Raw genomic sequence first — 15,804 nt, forward strand, 5'->3', positions numbered from 1 at the left:
CACAACAGAGAGAACTCTGAGCAGCAGCAAACACACACACACACACACACACACACACACACATATTTACACACTCACAAATGAAATACTGACTGTTTCTAAACTAGTTTCCCAAACACTCCTCCTTTGCCCCTGAATATTAAACTGAGATAGTAAAAAATACACAGTTCACTTTACAACAGTAAAGGTCAGTCCATGTCAAATAACCAAATCTCAGAAACTTCCCTGGCTCAAGTTTTCAATTTTGTTCATATTTTTTCTGAATAAAGACGAGCATAGATAGCGCTGAAAGCCAGAATATTACATGTCATGATGAATGTATATTGACTGAATAATTCACTGTTTTGTGGAGGGAGGGTTAAGATGACAAGAGTCAATTTTCACCTGAGACTTGGAGCCAAATTACAGGGGGGTAAAAAGATGGCAGCATCATTATTCTATATTTACACAGAGATTGGTCGCTCTATGGATAAAATCTGCAGACTTTAGCAATCTTTAATGCATTATATGCCAACGGTGACAATTCAAAAATGGGAAAAAGCACTTCTTGCCCCAAGTTTGCATACTTATAACTCAGGAAGTATTAAAGATATCTTAATATCCGTTTAGATTTTGGTTTTTAATAATCATTTATTTAGGCATCTTCATTCTAAAGGCCCTATGTGGTTCAATCCCAGAGATATGGAGATCTTAATGTGGCTCGATGAGTAATTGGTAAATTTCGTTTTTCTTCTATCAACACAATTTGATGAAATATACCTGAGTGCCATAAATATTATTTTTCCAAAGTTTGCGTGCCTGCAACTCTAGTTTTTAAAGATATATTAATATCCTTCTAGATTGTAATTCTTAATTCTTATTTTGGAATATTGTTTTTTTTTAAGATGCCAAAATAAAATTCTGCTGTCCAGTGACTTTAAGAATGTATTAATTTCAACTTTATAACAACATATTTTCTTTATTCTTTTAGAAATATGAATTTACCTGTATGTGATCAGATTATTTTGATAGTTTTCGTTGTGGAAAGTAAGATCACGTCATAGAACGGCTTCCAGATTTAATTTTTTTTAAAATAAATTTTCCCCAAAAAATAAAGGCACTTTCCACAATTAGGAAACAAAATACACCCTAATTTTTTAAGAAAAAATGAGGGCGGGTGAGGTCATCTTAAAGCAAATGCTTAACTTTCAGAATAATAATATTATATATATATTTTTAAACAGGGAAAAGAACTTTCAGAAGAAATCTGGTTGTCATCCTCAGTATATAACCGGTTTTATTTTTACATACATACTACACACACTCACACTATATAGAACATAGTTTTTTTGCAGTCGTGAAGTAACTTCATATTCAAAATAAGAACCTACTCAAGAGAGTTTGCCATTTCGGACGCAGCCACAGTGTAGTGAGGCTTACCAGTGCCCAAATTAATGTTCACAACATACTGTACACTACCTAGGGAGCTGATTGAGATGCACCCCTTGTTATGGTTCCTACTCAGTTCTCATCGGTTCTGTTGATCATCATCCTCCTGAGTATATAAGCCCTCGTTCATGGACTTGTGTTAACTTTACATTGGTATTGAGCAAGATATCACTCTATACATTTATATTCACATCATCCTCAGAATTGACATCAAGGGCATGATTTTGAAAGCTGCTTAACAGATGGCAGCCTAAGCTCATTCAGGCCCTTTTCTCACAGCACTGGATACTCGGAAAACACATTTGGGAGATGCACAAGTACAAAACATGGCGTTGAATGGATTTTTACATATATGATTATGAATTAATTACAAATTAACTTTGTACTCAGTTTCTTTTCAATTTGACCTCTATGTCGTAGTGTAGATGTGAAAGAGGCTACACCCTAATCGTATAAAATATTCGATGGCCAAAACCACACACTTCCTAATTCAAGCATAACACTTCTGTTTTTCAAATAGTACTGAAAAGGCAAACCAAAAACAAAAAAAAGGTTGAGTTCAGTCTGAATGTACAATGATTGTAAGGGTTAACTTCACCCTACAGTTTCTTTGATGGCAACAGCAGGAGTTGGTCCTAAATGAGTCCAGATGTAGCCTTTCTCTGGACGAACTGGTATTGTTGGGAATGGACAACTTCTTGATTTGAAATATTCTGATGGAGCATGACAGACAAACTCCAGGTATTCCATCTTTCTTGGCAAGTCCTCTTCAGGGCCTAGGCAAAGAAATAAATGTTCAAAGAAATCGTGAAAACTTTTGCGAGCAAGCACAACAGACACGTTTATTTCTCCAGGAACTTACCAACAATGTATGTGCCCGGATCAAATCGATCTCGAGGACTGGCCTGAGTTGGGATCAGCCAAGTTAACGCAGCACTTTTCTCACAGTACTGGTCCTGGACGAAACCACGAATCTGTGCGTAGTACGGTTTACCATCATCCTCGTCTATTACTTTAATGACATCTCCTATTTGATAATACACACCCTGAACACAAGAAGTGCAGATTAGTAGATGAGAAGAGGAAAACACTCTGAAGAAACATTGTGAACAGTAGAGAGAAGTGGTTACTTTGTAAAACATGGACTCTGATGTGATGATTGTTGACACAGACTCTGGAGCTTTGATAGGCTATGGAACACAAAGAAGTAAAAAGGAAGAATAAATGCCAATGAACCATTTCATTAAACAACGATACACAAGTCTGAATGAAGAGCACTTACATTTTTCAATTTGAAAATGTGTCTTCTACCCTTTCCTTTGGTTGAGACTTTTTTCTCAGATGCCGGCGCTTTGTACTTGGTGCTCCGTAACCGAGCGGAGCGTCTGTGGATTTCCTGTTTGGACTGTAAAATAAAAATAGTTCCAGTGGTTTAGAAACGCTTATCTTTAGGCTTCATATAAACACTAAGTCAAGATAATATGGTAGTAATTGTTTGACAGTTGAGACGTAATCATGGCGGCGCCCAGAAGGGGGCGACCCGCTCCATGTAAAATAAAGCTAGATAACTGTTGTCTGTAGTCTCATGTAAGTGTAGACCACCAATAGTTCTTATTTTTAAGCTTTATTTAAACACTATGTAAAGATAATATGATAATTATTTGACAGTTGTGACGTAAACATGGCGGCGCCCAGAAGGGGGCGACCCGCTCCATGTAAAATAAAGCTAGATAACAGTTATGTCTAGTCTCGTGTAAGTTAATGTTGACCAATACCTTTTTTTTTTTTAAGCTTAATTTTAAACACTTCGTAAAGATAATACGCTAGTAATTGTTTGACCGTTGTAACGTTAAACATGGCGGCGCACAGAAGGGTTCAACCCGCTCAGGGTAAAATAAAGCTAGATAACCGTTTTGTCTGTAGTATCGAGCAAGTGTAGAGTAATATGTTTGTTTAAAATGTCTTTTAAAAATGCTGTATACATAAAATGTAATTTAAAAAAGACCGCGCATTTTCAACAAGTAAACTGGGAGCCATTCAGTGTACTTACAACGTAGCTTCTTCGATTATAAATGGAAGTGTTCTAGTGGGCAGTGTAGCAAGCAGTATAAATGATAGGTTACATCGATTAGATTTAAGCAAGACTTCTAACCTGTTTTCCTCCGCCATTATTCTGCTGGATGGCGGATGAAGCAGACGCTCCGGAGCCTCCACTGGTTACGCTTTTGCCCGTGCAGTTGTTACACAAAATTTCCCCCTGGTTTCCTTTTTTCCACATGGAAGAAGAGATTGTTTTGCAGACAGCACAGCATGGTTTTAAACCAAGAGGCATGTTTGCTGACCACAAGCGTTTACAATGGTCTTGCAAAGTTATTTCTGAACTACACCGTAGTGTTTTTCCTGCAATCACAGCCAAAAATCTACAAAAAATGGCGATTTCGAAGAAATATGACCATTAGTTTGACCACAAATACACATCTTTCATTTTGAAAACAATGAATGATAGGTCCCGTATGTTTTCTCTTGCAGAAAAAAACTTCCGGAGAAGATATTCTCAATTGTAAAATAAAAGTCCGAAATGCGCGATGCTTATTTTCAAAATAAAAGTCAGGGGGGAAATTCACTAGAGGGCGCTGTTCGTTGTCATTTAATTTTAAGAAAGCAAGTGCACTATGTATCATTAGTTTCTCTCATGAACCACAACAAACAGAAGGACTCGATTTTAAACTTTTTAATCCGAGCAAACCTTTACCAATACTTTCTGTTTATTGGCTACACATCATACAAACTGGGAATGTATCAAGTATAGTCTATGAATGTGCAAATGACAATTCAAGGTTAATGGTCACGTTTAAAAATAATAAAAAAAAGTTCTCAAATTAAATTAAATCACAAAAATACCACCACCATAAATATTTTGGTAAAAGAAACAAATAATCCGAGAATCATCAATTTTTTTACACACAGTCAGATTAAGATGTAAAAACTGCTCATCACTTCCGATGTAAAATTTATCTGAAAGAAAAAAAGCCAAACTAAAATGCACCAACTCTACATCATCTATTATTCTTCCTTTCCCCTTATATCATACGTCATTAAAACTGTAACGAGAGGCCATCAAAACATGGCAACCAATTCAGTGTAATACAAAACATGAGGTCAACATGAAACAAAGACTATCTAATGTAGGGAGGGGGGGTTAATATGTAAGGTTGATTGTATTTGATTGACACAGCAAACTCTAACTTAATTAGGCAACATGAATATAAATAAGAAAAAGTACAAAAAAGGCACACTGATGAGCACAGTAAAAACACAAAACCATCTTCTTCCTCACATCTAAAACCTTCCAGCAATTATCTATCAGTAATAGAAATCAAACTACAGTATTTATGACTGAGAGATTAATATTCTGGTTTAAATAACACTTTGAGATATCGACAGCATCTGTTTAATTTTAAATACATTGCTTTTTTTTGTTAAAAAAATTCTATGGTACTCAATACCATGCCACAGATGCTGTCCATAAATCTTAAATTGCATTTAACCTGGAATATTCCTTGAAGTATTGGTTTTGTCAGAGAAGGCCTTCGGCAAAGAAGGTGTTAACAGATGTTTCAGTTTGGCCACATATGCTGTACACACAACAGGAGACTGCTTGTTGTTGTTAATCTGACTGAGTGTGGCACACAAACGAAATCAGGTAAACCCTTGTTTTTATCTCTCTATTGCTTCAGAAGACCTGTGGAGTGTCTTTATGCATAGACATGCATAATTCATGAGCCCAATGAAACGCTCAACACTGGATATCAGAGGTGTTGTGTGCAGTAGTCACAATAGATAAGGTGATAAATGCGAGCGCATTTTCATTTACATGAAGTGTTCAACGCCTGGCAGAAAACAACATTTCACACTCCTCAAACACTCGTTTATAACGTGAAGTGTGCATTGCTCGCACCAACTGCATCAAAAATGGCATAAAAAGAACATTAGTGTTTTTTAAATAAAGAATTGTCATTGCTTAATAAAAGGGATAGAATAAAAATGAAAAGAAAACAAACTTGTTAAAAGCAAAACGTTCAGGTCTTAAAGGGATAGTTCACCCAAAAATGAAAATTAGCCGATGATTTACTCACCCTCAAGTCAACTGAGGTGTATATGACATTCTTCTTTCAGACGAATAAAATCTGAGTTATATAAAAAATGTTCTGGCTAATCCTAGCTTTATAAACAGCAGTAATAGTTGCTCTGTTTTTGAAGTCCATAAAAAAATGCATCTGTCCGTCATATAACTGCTCCACGCGGCTCTGGGGTGTTAATAAAGGCCTTCTGAAGCGAATTGATCCGTTTGTGTAAGAAAAATATCCATATTTAAAAATGCATTTCATTTCTTTCTATGGCTCTGCATCAGCCGTCCCCATGCCATCACTTCCGGCGAATAAGGTCAAAATACCGGCGCGATCATAGATATATACATAGATTCCTCATTAGTGCCTACGCTGATCGATCAAATGAGGCATCTACGTATATATATTTATCTTTGATCGTGCCAGTATTTTGACCTTATTCGCCGGAAGTTATGGCGCTGGGAAAACTAGATGACATTCGTCTGATAAGAGGTAAAAAAATAACAAATACCGTTGGGTTTCTCACAGAAACCGATTGTTTCGTGTCTTAAAGGTGAACTATGTAGGATTTTTGCAGTAAAATATCCAGAAACCACTAGGCCAGTGTTATATATTTTGTTCAGTTGAGTACTTAGAATATCCCAAATGTTTTCAACTATTTGTAAATCGTGAGAAAATTGCTATTTTAACCAAGGAACCGGGACGTGTGAGCTATGCGTGTGAGGGCGTCGCCTGTCGATTGCGTCATATCTGCGTCACCCTCGGTCTCCGGTTTTATTCAGTGAAACGCTTTACTCTCACTGCAGTGTGAACAAGTGTCATAGCAGCCGCCGAGCGAACGTCATAACTTCCTTTTCAACACACTCAGATATATCTAATACGATAAACAGAGTTGCGTTACCTCAAACTCATGACTGGAAAAGAGGAAGTGGCGCCGTCAACCGTGTCATAATAAAAGTCCCGCCAGCGACTATGCCATAATAACAGTCCCGCTCTTCAATCGCTCCTGCGGCCTTGCTCAGCTCCACAACACTCGGTCCTGCTCTGCTTCAGACTACAGTAATGTTAATAATCGCATCCATGAACATGATTTCTGCCCGAGTCCTATCCTGAATGTTTCCCACCGGCTGTGAGGTGAAGACCACATGTCCCAAGATTCTGCGCTCAAACGTGCCGTCATCAAACTACGCCTTTGTTTTGAACAGGCGACCTCTAGTGGACGGAAAAGTTACATAGTGTAGCTTTAAGACATCAATGTGTCGCCACGAGGATTCGTATGTCTGGGTGTTTTTACTCTCACTGCTCTCATACTCTAAAATATCCCCATTGACATGCATTATACGACTATCACACTGCAACGGTTGAGTTAAAAATCTTCATTTGTGTTCTACTGAAGAAACAGAGACACCTACATCTTGGATGCCCTGGGGGTAAGCAGATAAACATAATTTAGTTTTTGGGTGAACTATCCCTTTAATGGTGGCTTTGATGTATTTTCTGCTGCATGTGAACATTCAAAAATTCACCCATTTCATCTCATCTCTTTAAAAGAAAGAATTAATTTCCAATCTAACACAGACGGAGCTTTCTCTCATGGCACCCACAGCATGAACTCGGACCTTGCTTACCTTGAAATAAAAAATGTCTATATGCACGTTATTGATCTCATTGAGGACAATTCATCCGTGCATGATTTCATTTTTAATCTAAATATATCTTCAGGTGAAAATGACTTCTCTCTGGTGACGTATGCCGGGCTGCTCCAATCATCCAGCCCCTTTCTTTCAAGCTTGCCTCCATCCAATCAACAAACGAAGGATATCAAAAGTCCCCGTCCTACATTCCCAATCATCCATTTCACTCAGACGCACGTCACAATATGGAAGAAACGATGGCACTACTTCCATTTCATTGCGACTTTAATACTTTGCAACATTCACTCATAACCGTGTGTTCTTAATATGTGCACAGAAAAGTTTCTCACACAAAATTGCCACCTGATTCACAACAGATATGCACATAAATTTGCTCTTACTGCCAGATTATCTCGCACAAATGTGCCTAGAGTTAGCAATAAGCATATTTAGCGTCCTAACCATCTCAATAAAGACCTTTTATATAGGCCTAACAGCACCTTTTTATGCAGAAACTACTCCAGATCAAACTATAATGCTCATAATGCAAAATTCCTGGGTCAGATTTTCAAGTGATTATAAAACTTTTCGGCTTGAAGCATGTTTTCGGGGACTGATTTTTACATGCATGCCGTTCTAAATGTGTTATTTGATGTAGAAAAAAAGTGCAAACTTATTGATGAACTATGATTTCTGTGCAAAAACACAAATAAGATTAGTGAATGAGATCCACTCTTCCCTTACCTACTTTCATTAGCTTGAATCTGAGCACGTTTTCTCGTTTCTACCGTCAAGACGCGGTGCAACACACAACTGAGACAAGTCCCGTTTAACCCCACAGCACCTCGTTCACACTTTCGCTTTTAGTTAGTGTTTTGGCACAATAAGAGCACTCAATTGGTAAACGTACTTGGACTCATTCCTCACACTAGGTGCACCTCTTCCTCCCACTCGGAGGAGAGTTGGGTTGCTGGCGGATCCGCGCTGCTTTCAGGACAAACTGCACTAGTGAGATCTACACTGCCGCCCGAATCCTCAGAGCCTGGCTCTGCTTTAGGAGGCTGTGCATCATCCACACATTCTAGCTCCAAGAGTTGCGTCGCCAGCATTTCCGAACTTTCTTTTGTCAGCGATAGGGAGCCTTGCTCAGAACTCCCCTCTTCGCTCTCCTCGTCCTGGGCTTTGGCAGGTTGTCCCTCTCCAAAAGCGGGCGTCTCGGGACCGGCATCCGAGGTGGCGGAGGGAATCAGTGCAATGCTCTGTGGATTCATATCGTGGAACCAGGCCATGATGTTGCCAAGCAGGTTGGCATTGGTGGAAGGGTCCAGGCAGTCTGGGTCACTCGGGGTGAAGGCATCAGGGTAGGAACTCATGTTAAAGGGTGTATAGTGGCTGGTAATGTCTCCCAGTCTCATAAGGCTGTCTCCCAGCTCCAGAAGCTCAGAGCTGCTCATGGAAGCCCGGGGAGGATCCGCAGTATGAGGGGCAGAATCCAGTCTGGAGGACACCGAGGAACCACTGGCACCTACAGAGGCGTCGTTACTGAGCACATCCTGAGGCTCGGGGTCCAAGGCCAGCCCGGACTCCTGTAGGGACAGCTGAATAGCCAACAAAATATTGGGGTCATCCTCATCCAGAGAATCAAGTGCCTGAGGGGATAAAAGAGATTCAAATTCTCAATAGATGTTCATTTAGTTTCCATCCACCTATTTTATGCACATTTTGGGATATCGCATAAAATGAAAACGTCAAGATGCGCATAAATAAATAAACGTGTGTGCTCGTCGGATGCATGTTTTATCCTGTAAGAAAACATGCACATAAACTATGATGGAAACACACGTCTTTTTGACAAGAAAAAGTTGACAAGAGCCATCTTTTAGTAAAAGAAAAGCTGGCAGTGCTTGGTAAATAGGACGCCAAGGGAATCAAGAGTGCTGTGTGGTGCAGAGAAACAAAATGTCGAGAAAGAGAAAGTTGGCTCTTGTGTTGGCTTTTGAAGTTAACCGGGAGGAGAATGTCAGTTCACAACAACATTATAAAGGGAAGAAAACAGTATGGTGCTTGCAGTAATTTAGTCCAAGAGCTCCGGTTGGATGATGCGCGGTTTGCGGCATATTTTAGACTTGACATAAGTCAGTTGAAGACCTGCTACTGCTGTTTAGTCGATCTACCGGCACCTTCTCCATTTTTCTTGTTATTATGGAAACGAGTCAGGTCTTGCTACTCGCTTGTCATTGGTCAGCTGTCAAAAAGGCGCTTGACGTAGGGCGTTTTTATCAGAAAAGTTGAACTTTTTTCAACTTGAAAAGACGCGCTGAGCAGCAGAAAAAGAGAAAAAGCGCTCATGACTTTTTTGAAAACGGTTTACTCCATAGGATTATAATGTTATTTATAATATATATTATATATATTAAATATATTATAACAGACGCTGGCAGCTTCAAAAAAAGACGTCAAGTGTGAACACGCACCACCACATTCCCAAAAAGCAGGCATCAGCCTTCGAAAGCAAGATAGGTTTGAGTTTCATCTGAGATGCAAGTAATTTATTATATATGAAATTATTATAAACAGTGGATTCTGCTACTTTTCTCAGTGATATTTAGTGCAAGTTTATCAGGAAGTGACGTTTTTTTTCTCTTCGGCTCACTGGATGGAAACGCTACCTTGTGTGCTAAATGGGAATATCGCATAAAACATTTGCGAATAAGTTAAACTTTGGAAGGAAACATGACTATTGACTTACTTTGAAGTTATTGAACTACACTACACTAAATGACTGGGGTAGGGCCATTTTTTTATTTAAATTTTTTTCCATCAAGGATACATTAAATTGATTAAAAGTGGCAGACATTTATAATGTTACAAAAAATTTATATTTCAAATGCTGCTCTTTTGAACTTTCTATTAATCAAAGAATCCTGTAAAAAAATGTATATTAACATTGATAATAATCATAAATGTTTCTTGAGTAGCAAATCATAGAATGATTTCTGAAGGATCATGTGACTGAAAACTGGAGTAATGATGCTGAAAATTCAGCTTTGATCACAGAAATAAATTACATATTCACATAGAAATTAGTTACAGTTTTTACAAAAAAAATTTACTATTTTTTTTTTAATTAAATAAATGCAGCATTGGCGAGCAAAAGAGACTTTTTTGCCCACAAAAAAAAATCATACAGACCCCAAATGTTTTAACAGAATGTTTTTAAATGTTTTTACATGTTTAAAATAATATATAAAATATGTTTGGTTTGATAAAACATTTATATGAAATATCTGGTTTAATTTAGCATTTTTTTTAACTAAATTTAGATGCCATTTTCAAGTAAATATGACTAAAATTAATACATTTAGTATGATGAAATAAAATTAATTATTGTATTATTTTATCTCAATTAAAATACAAAAATATGACCAAAACAAATAACTGTAAAAACTAGGGATGTGCCCGAAGCAGAATACTATGTTCGGAAAAGAAATGGCACATTCTACGGAGCCCCTGAAGGGATGTTGATGGGAAAAAAATATGAGATTATATAGTCGGGTAATTATATTGTATATTATTTTGCGGCATCAGGGAGCCGCTATCAATATGCACGGTACTGAAATCTCTTTTCAATCTCTTTTGTAAATGCGACTACCACACCCTAACCATGTCCCTTTAGGGGCTCCATTGAATGCGTTTTTCATTTTCTGTGCCTTTTCAAGTTCAGATTTAGGGCAAGTTCCAATTGGAAGTGAGCATCCCTATGCCCTACTCACTCCGAAGGGCAGCACATGACCATAAATTATTAAATTACTTCCTTGAAGTGATCATCGCATGTTCCCTTCCTTCAATAACGGACCTGTGGAAGGGCCCTTTGTGAAGGGATTCAGTTGTTCACTTTCATTTTAACACTCAAATTCCCGAAGTGCCCTTCAAGGGTGCAAAAACGCCATTTGGAATTCGCCCTTAAAGGGTTAGTTCACCCAAAAATGAAAATTCTGTCATTAATTACTTACCCTCATGTCGTTCAACACCCGTAAGACCTCCGTTCATCTTCTGAACACAAATGAAGATATTTTAGTTGAAATCTGATGGCTCTGAAAGGCCTCCATTGGCTCAATGGCACTTCACACTCCCAAGACCCTTAAAAGGTTTTTTTGCGCACAAAAACTATTCTCATCGCTTCATAAAGTTATTGTAGAACCACTGTAGTGAGATGGACTTTGTAACGACGTCTTTAGTACCTTTTAAGGGTCTTGAGAGTGTAAAGTGCCATTGTGCCAATGGAGGCCTTTCAGAGCCATCAGATTTCAACTAAAATATCTTCATTTGTGTTCTGAAGATGAACGGAGGTCTGACGGGTGTCGAACGACATGAGGGTAAGTAATTAATGACAGAATCTTCATTTTTGGGTGAACTAACCTTTTAAGCTTCAGGGACATCCCTAGTAAAAACAAACACTGCATCACACATTAAAAAGAGGGCATATTTACCGTGGAGATCCCATGCCTTTGTGAACCCTCATGCGTTTCTGTAGACACAAATTGGACACACATGGATTTCAAACAGAGTAACACTGATTTAAAGCAGCTTTATGTGGGCTGACCCTCGGCCAGGAGCTGTACCTGAAGTGTTGTCAGTGGGGTCGTGGGGTTCAGGGGTGTTACTGCGGAGGCTGTGCAGTCGGAGCAGGTCTCCTCGACGCCGCTGCCTGTGTCTCCGTCTGTACTGGAACTCAGAGTAATCCTGCAGGAACCATCAACCTCAGTTTAATTACAAATAATACAAGGAGCAGTTATTAAGGATAGAAATGATGAATGATGAAGTAGTGAATAAAATAGATAAACAAACGTATTGTTATACATGTCCCTAATCTGTATTACCTGTATTACTATGGATTAAAATAAAATACAGTGACCCTACAACATATTTGGACACTTAAAGGGGTCCTATTATGCTTTATGCCTCCATTGTAGTCTTGAGTATTTCTTCCGGGAATGAACATGCCACAAAATGAATCCCACCAAAGACATACACTAAATAAAGCGGCGGGATCTGGTTGAGTTACTTAGTAGTGTGTTGAAACTCGAGGTTATGGTCAGGGGTGTGACTTTTCTCACGCTCGAAGCGGTTGGTTGACCAATCACAACACCCTGATCCAGCCGACCAATCAGAGCACAGTGTGCTTTTCAGAAGGAGGGGCTTCATAGAGACAGGAACTAAAAAGAGCGTTACTGACAGACTGGGAAGAGAGGAGCCGCAACAATGGAGAATATGGGGAAAATAATGTGTTTCTTGAACATTCAACCGTGAAAACCTATTCTAGTAAAGCCCAAAGCAACATCAAGACTTCATAAAAAGGGCATAATAGGCTCCTTCAAGCCACACTTGAAAAATGTATGTCTTGATATTATGTAATAAAATATCCAACCACGGGTTTATTTGAAATAAATAACACAAATACTTTGAAAAGTAACTAAGGCCCCGTCCACACGGAGACGCGTTTAGCTGTATACGGATAAATGTTGTATCGTATCAGTGTTTCGTCCACACGGATCCGGCGTTTTGGGATCCTGAAACCGGTATTTTTTGAAACCGGGTCCCAGAGAGGATAAATCTGAAACCGACACCCTTGTGTTTTCTTGTGTACAGCCAATCCGCATATTTTGTGAAACAGTGACATCCCACACGGTAAAGACTAGAAGGGATACAGCTACGGCCAATAGCCATGCGCACATCAATATTGCGTCATTTAATTACAGTATTTGCATTATTGTAAGGTAGGGGTGGGAGAAAAGTTCGATGCATCGCGATTCGTTATCCAACGATTCAGAAAAATTCAGAATCGATTCTGTGTTCAATTCAAACGGCCACTGTGTCACCGGCCAAACAGAAAAACCCGTTGATAGGCGAATGTTCGTATGCTGGTGAATTGGCTTTGTTTAAGATAAAATGGACAAACTATGACCTGCTCAGGGGCGTCGCACCCGTGGGGACACTTTTCCCGGTGAGAGGGTTCAACACCCGCACGTTTTATGCAGTTTTTCCGCAACACAAACGCCTTACAGCAGTCGCTCCTCCGTTTCTCTGGCCGCTCTGTCCCAGATAGCAATGAGCAAATCTGCGCTCGCTGCGGCTGCCTCCCCCAAATGTATTTTGCTTATTAAATGCAAAGTTTTTAAATTTCAAAAGCATTTCTAAATTAAGTTCATATTTCCAACAAACGAAATTCTGAGCCAAAATAACGAAGTGGTGCTCAAGTAGGCTATAAGGCGCTTTCTTTGCCATTAATGCTTAATAACACTCCTATGTCTCCGATGCCATGGCCGGGACATAAACCTACCAACATCCGTGGCATAATTTTTGGAATGACTAACGTTTTAAACGAATGGAAAATTCTGAACAAAGACGTTTTGGCGAGTGATTCGTTAAATGTCTCTAACATGACTGTTGCAGCTCGGCAGGTTTTCTCATGTGAGATGTTATGCGCACACACTGAATTTGGCTTCTCCGCGAGCGCTAAAGTTGTTTTTCTTCTGCATTAGCCTATGTTTTAAAGATTTTTTTGTGGCTCTAACCAAAGTAAACCTTTTTTTTGCTTTAAAGCCATTTTTTGTTAAAATGTTCTAAAGAAACTGAAAAATAGTCACACTTAGTTGTAAATTGAGAACTGATTATTCTGAATGATTGTTCTTTGCAATTGTATGGCTTATATGTTTCATTAGAGCTTGTTAATCTTGAATATAACTTTAAGAAAATAAAAGTATTGAAAGAAATCTTCATAATCATTTTTAATATGGCAATACTGTCAAACAGATATTCTAACTAAAAACAAAACACATATTAGCTTCAATTTAGGTTAAAATGTAAAGTTAATGTATTTGCACAGCAGGATAATTAGTTACCAAAAATGTATGTTAAGAATCGTTTTGGGAATCGGATCGTTACTCCCAGAATCGGAATCGGATCGAATCGTTAAGTGCCTTAAGATTCCCACCCCTATTGTAAGGGTAGGTTTAGGGTAGGTGTAGGCGTTAATTAAACACAATCTGGTAAGTAGCAAATTTATTCATCGTTATTTTATCCTGAGATTTTGCCTCACTTCTGACCGTGGCTGTACCCCTTCTAGCCACAACTCTTCTTCTCCGTTTTTAGTGTATCAGAATTACAGCACCACACACTGGGCTGGCATATATACTCAGAGATGTATAGTAACGAAGTAGAACTACTTCACTACTGTACTTAAGTACTAAAAGGCAGTATCTGTACTTTACTAGAGTATTATTTTTTTCTCCTACTTCCACTTTTACTTCAGTACATATTTTCGATGAGTTTAATACTTTTACTCCGATATTTTTTTATGTGCTGCATCGTTACTCGTTACAATTATAAAAATGTTATGAATCATTCCATTCCAAACCCACATTACCGCGCATGAGAGAGAGAGAGCGCGCGCGAGAGTGCGAGAGAGAGACAGAGCGCGAGAGAGAGTTAGAGAGAGAGCGCGCGAGAGAGCCCCGCCAGCGCGCATTCACTGTCTTTAAAACAACACGAGGGTCTTACGCTCAAATTGCTCTCTATTTGTTTACATAGTTAATGTGCACTGTGAAGTAACATATACAAACAATGAACAGCTGTATTTTAATTAACTAAGATTAACAAAGATTAATAAATACAGTAACAAATGTATTGATCATGGTTAGTTCATGTTAGTTATTAGTCTACATTAACTAATGTAATGTTAACAAATCAAACCATATTGTAAAGTGTTACAAACAAATCATTTACTCAGAACACCTCTTGAAATGAGAATATAAGTGTGCTTACCCCATTTTTTTTTAGTAAGAGTGGTTATAGTAAGATTTAATCTTAATGAACTACAGTATTTTCAGGTTATTTATATGACAAAGGTAGAAAAATTACCTACCAACATTGTGATTGTCCTTTAGCTTAATCATTTGAAATAATAAAAACAATATAATGTTCAAACTTTTGACTACTTTCTTTAATAACTACATAACACTTGTACTTTTACTTTCAGTACTTGAGTAGTACATTATAAAATAAACTACTTGCAATACTTAAGTACAAAAATTTTTGAATACTTTAGTACTTAAGTGTGGTGCTTAAAGAGCACTTCAACTTCTACTCAAGTCACTTTTTTGATAAGGAACTTGTACTTTTACTCAAGTATGTGTCTCTAGTACTTTATACATCTCTGTATATACTACATTGTTTTGAGTCGGTTTCAGTGCTCTCGTGTGTACGCAGATATTTCTTGAGACGAGGGGAAAAAAAGATCGGACAGGGAAAGCTCTGGCTTTGTGTGGATGTGGCCTAAGTATTTAGGTGCATTCTGGCTGTGAAGCATTAGTGAAAATGCAGTAGAAAATGTTCATGGTTAATGCGATGAACTACACCGGTGTTTATTCTGCAAGTGCGCTTCTATAAACTTCATAAACTACTAAAAATTGGTTAAAAGTCAACCAATCAGAAAACTGATTGGTTCTGAGAAAATATGTGTAGCATAATTTGTTTTCAAATTCCTCTTAGTTTAACATGTAATTATCTGTTGCAATGCAATTCACACATTTTAAGTGTCCAAATCCTTTTTGAGG

At 38.2% G+C, this 15,804-nt stretch overlaps 2 protein-coding genes across 2 annotated transcripts in view; both read right to left on the reverse strand.

The window, feature by feature from the left end:
- Nucleotides 1–1,246: 1,246 nt before the first annotated feature.
- On the reverse strand, nucleotides 1,247–3,972 carry gatad1 (GATA zinc finger domain containing 1). Its single transcript, XM_079829192.1, has 5 exons — nucleotides 3,581–3,972; nucleotides 2,711–2,833; nucleotides 2,559–2,618; nucleotides 2,291–2,474; nucleotides 1,247–2,204 (listed from the first exon to the last, which is right to left on the reverse strand). The coding sequence occupies exons 1-5, from the start codon at nucleotides 3,758–3,760 to the stop codon at nucleotides 2,023–2,025; spliced, it is 729 nt and encodes a 242-aa protein (XP_079685318.1). The 5' UTR covers nucleotides 3,761–3,972; the 3' UTR covers nucleotides 1,247–2,022.
- Nucleotides 3,973–4,144: 172 nt separating this feature from the next.
- Nucleotides 4,145–15,804, reverse strand: part of ankib1a (ankyrin repeat and IBR domain containing 1a) — a 65,675-nt gene continuing 54,015 nt past the window's right edge. The window contains 3 exon segments of the mRNA XM_079829193.1: nucleotides 4,145–8,838; nucleotides 11,680–11,717; nucleotides 11,812–11,932. Of these exon segments, the coding sequence (XP_079685319.1) occupies nucleotides 8,113–8,838; nucleotides 11,680–11,717; nucleotides 11,812–11,932 (885 nt within the window). The 3' untranslated portion in view covers nucleotides 4,145–8,112.

The sequence above is a fragment of the Gobio gobio genome (genome assembly GCF_949357685.1).
Source record: "Gobio gobio genome assembly, chromosome: 11".
Taxonomy (NCBI): Eukaryota; Metazoa; Chordata; class Actinopteri; order Cypriniformes; family Gobionidae; genus Gobio; species Gobio gobio.

What these genes read in the sequence shown, in the direction of transcription:
- gatad1 (XM_079829192.1), bottom strand. Translation starts at nt 3,760, where the DNA reads ATGCCTCTTGGTTTAAAACCATGCTGTGCTGTCTGCAAAACAATCTCT. An exon ending in ATAATGGCGGAGGAAAACAG is followed by an intron (nt 2,834 to 3,580) that starts GTTAGAAGTCTT and finishes TTTATTTTACAG; the next exon opens with TCCAAACAGGAAATCCACAG. An exon ending in ACATTTTCAAATTGAAAAAT is followed by an intron (nt 2,619 to 2,710) that starts GTAAGTGCTCTT and finishes TGTGTTCCATAG; the next exon opens with CCTATCAAAGCTCCAGAGTC.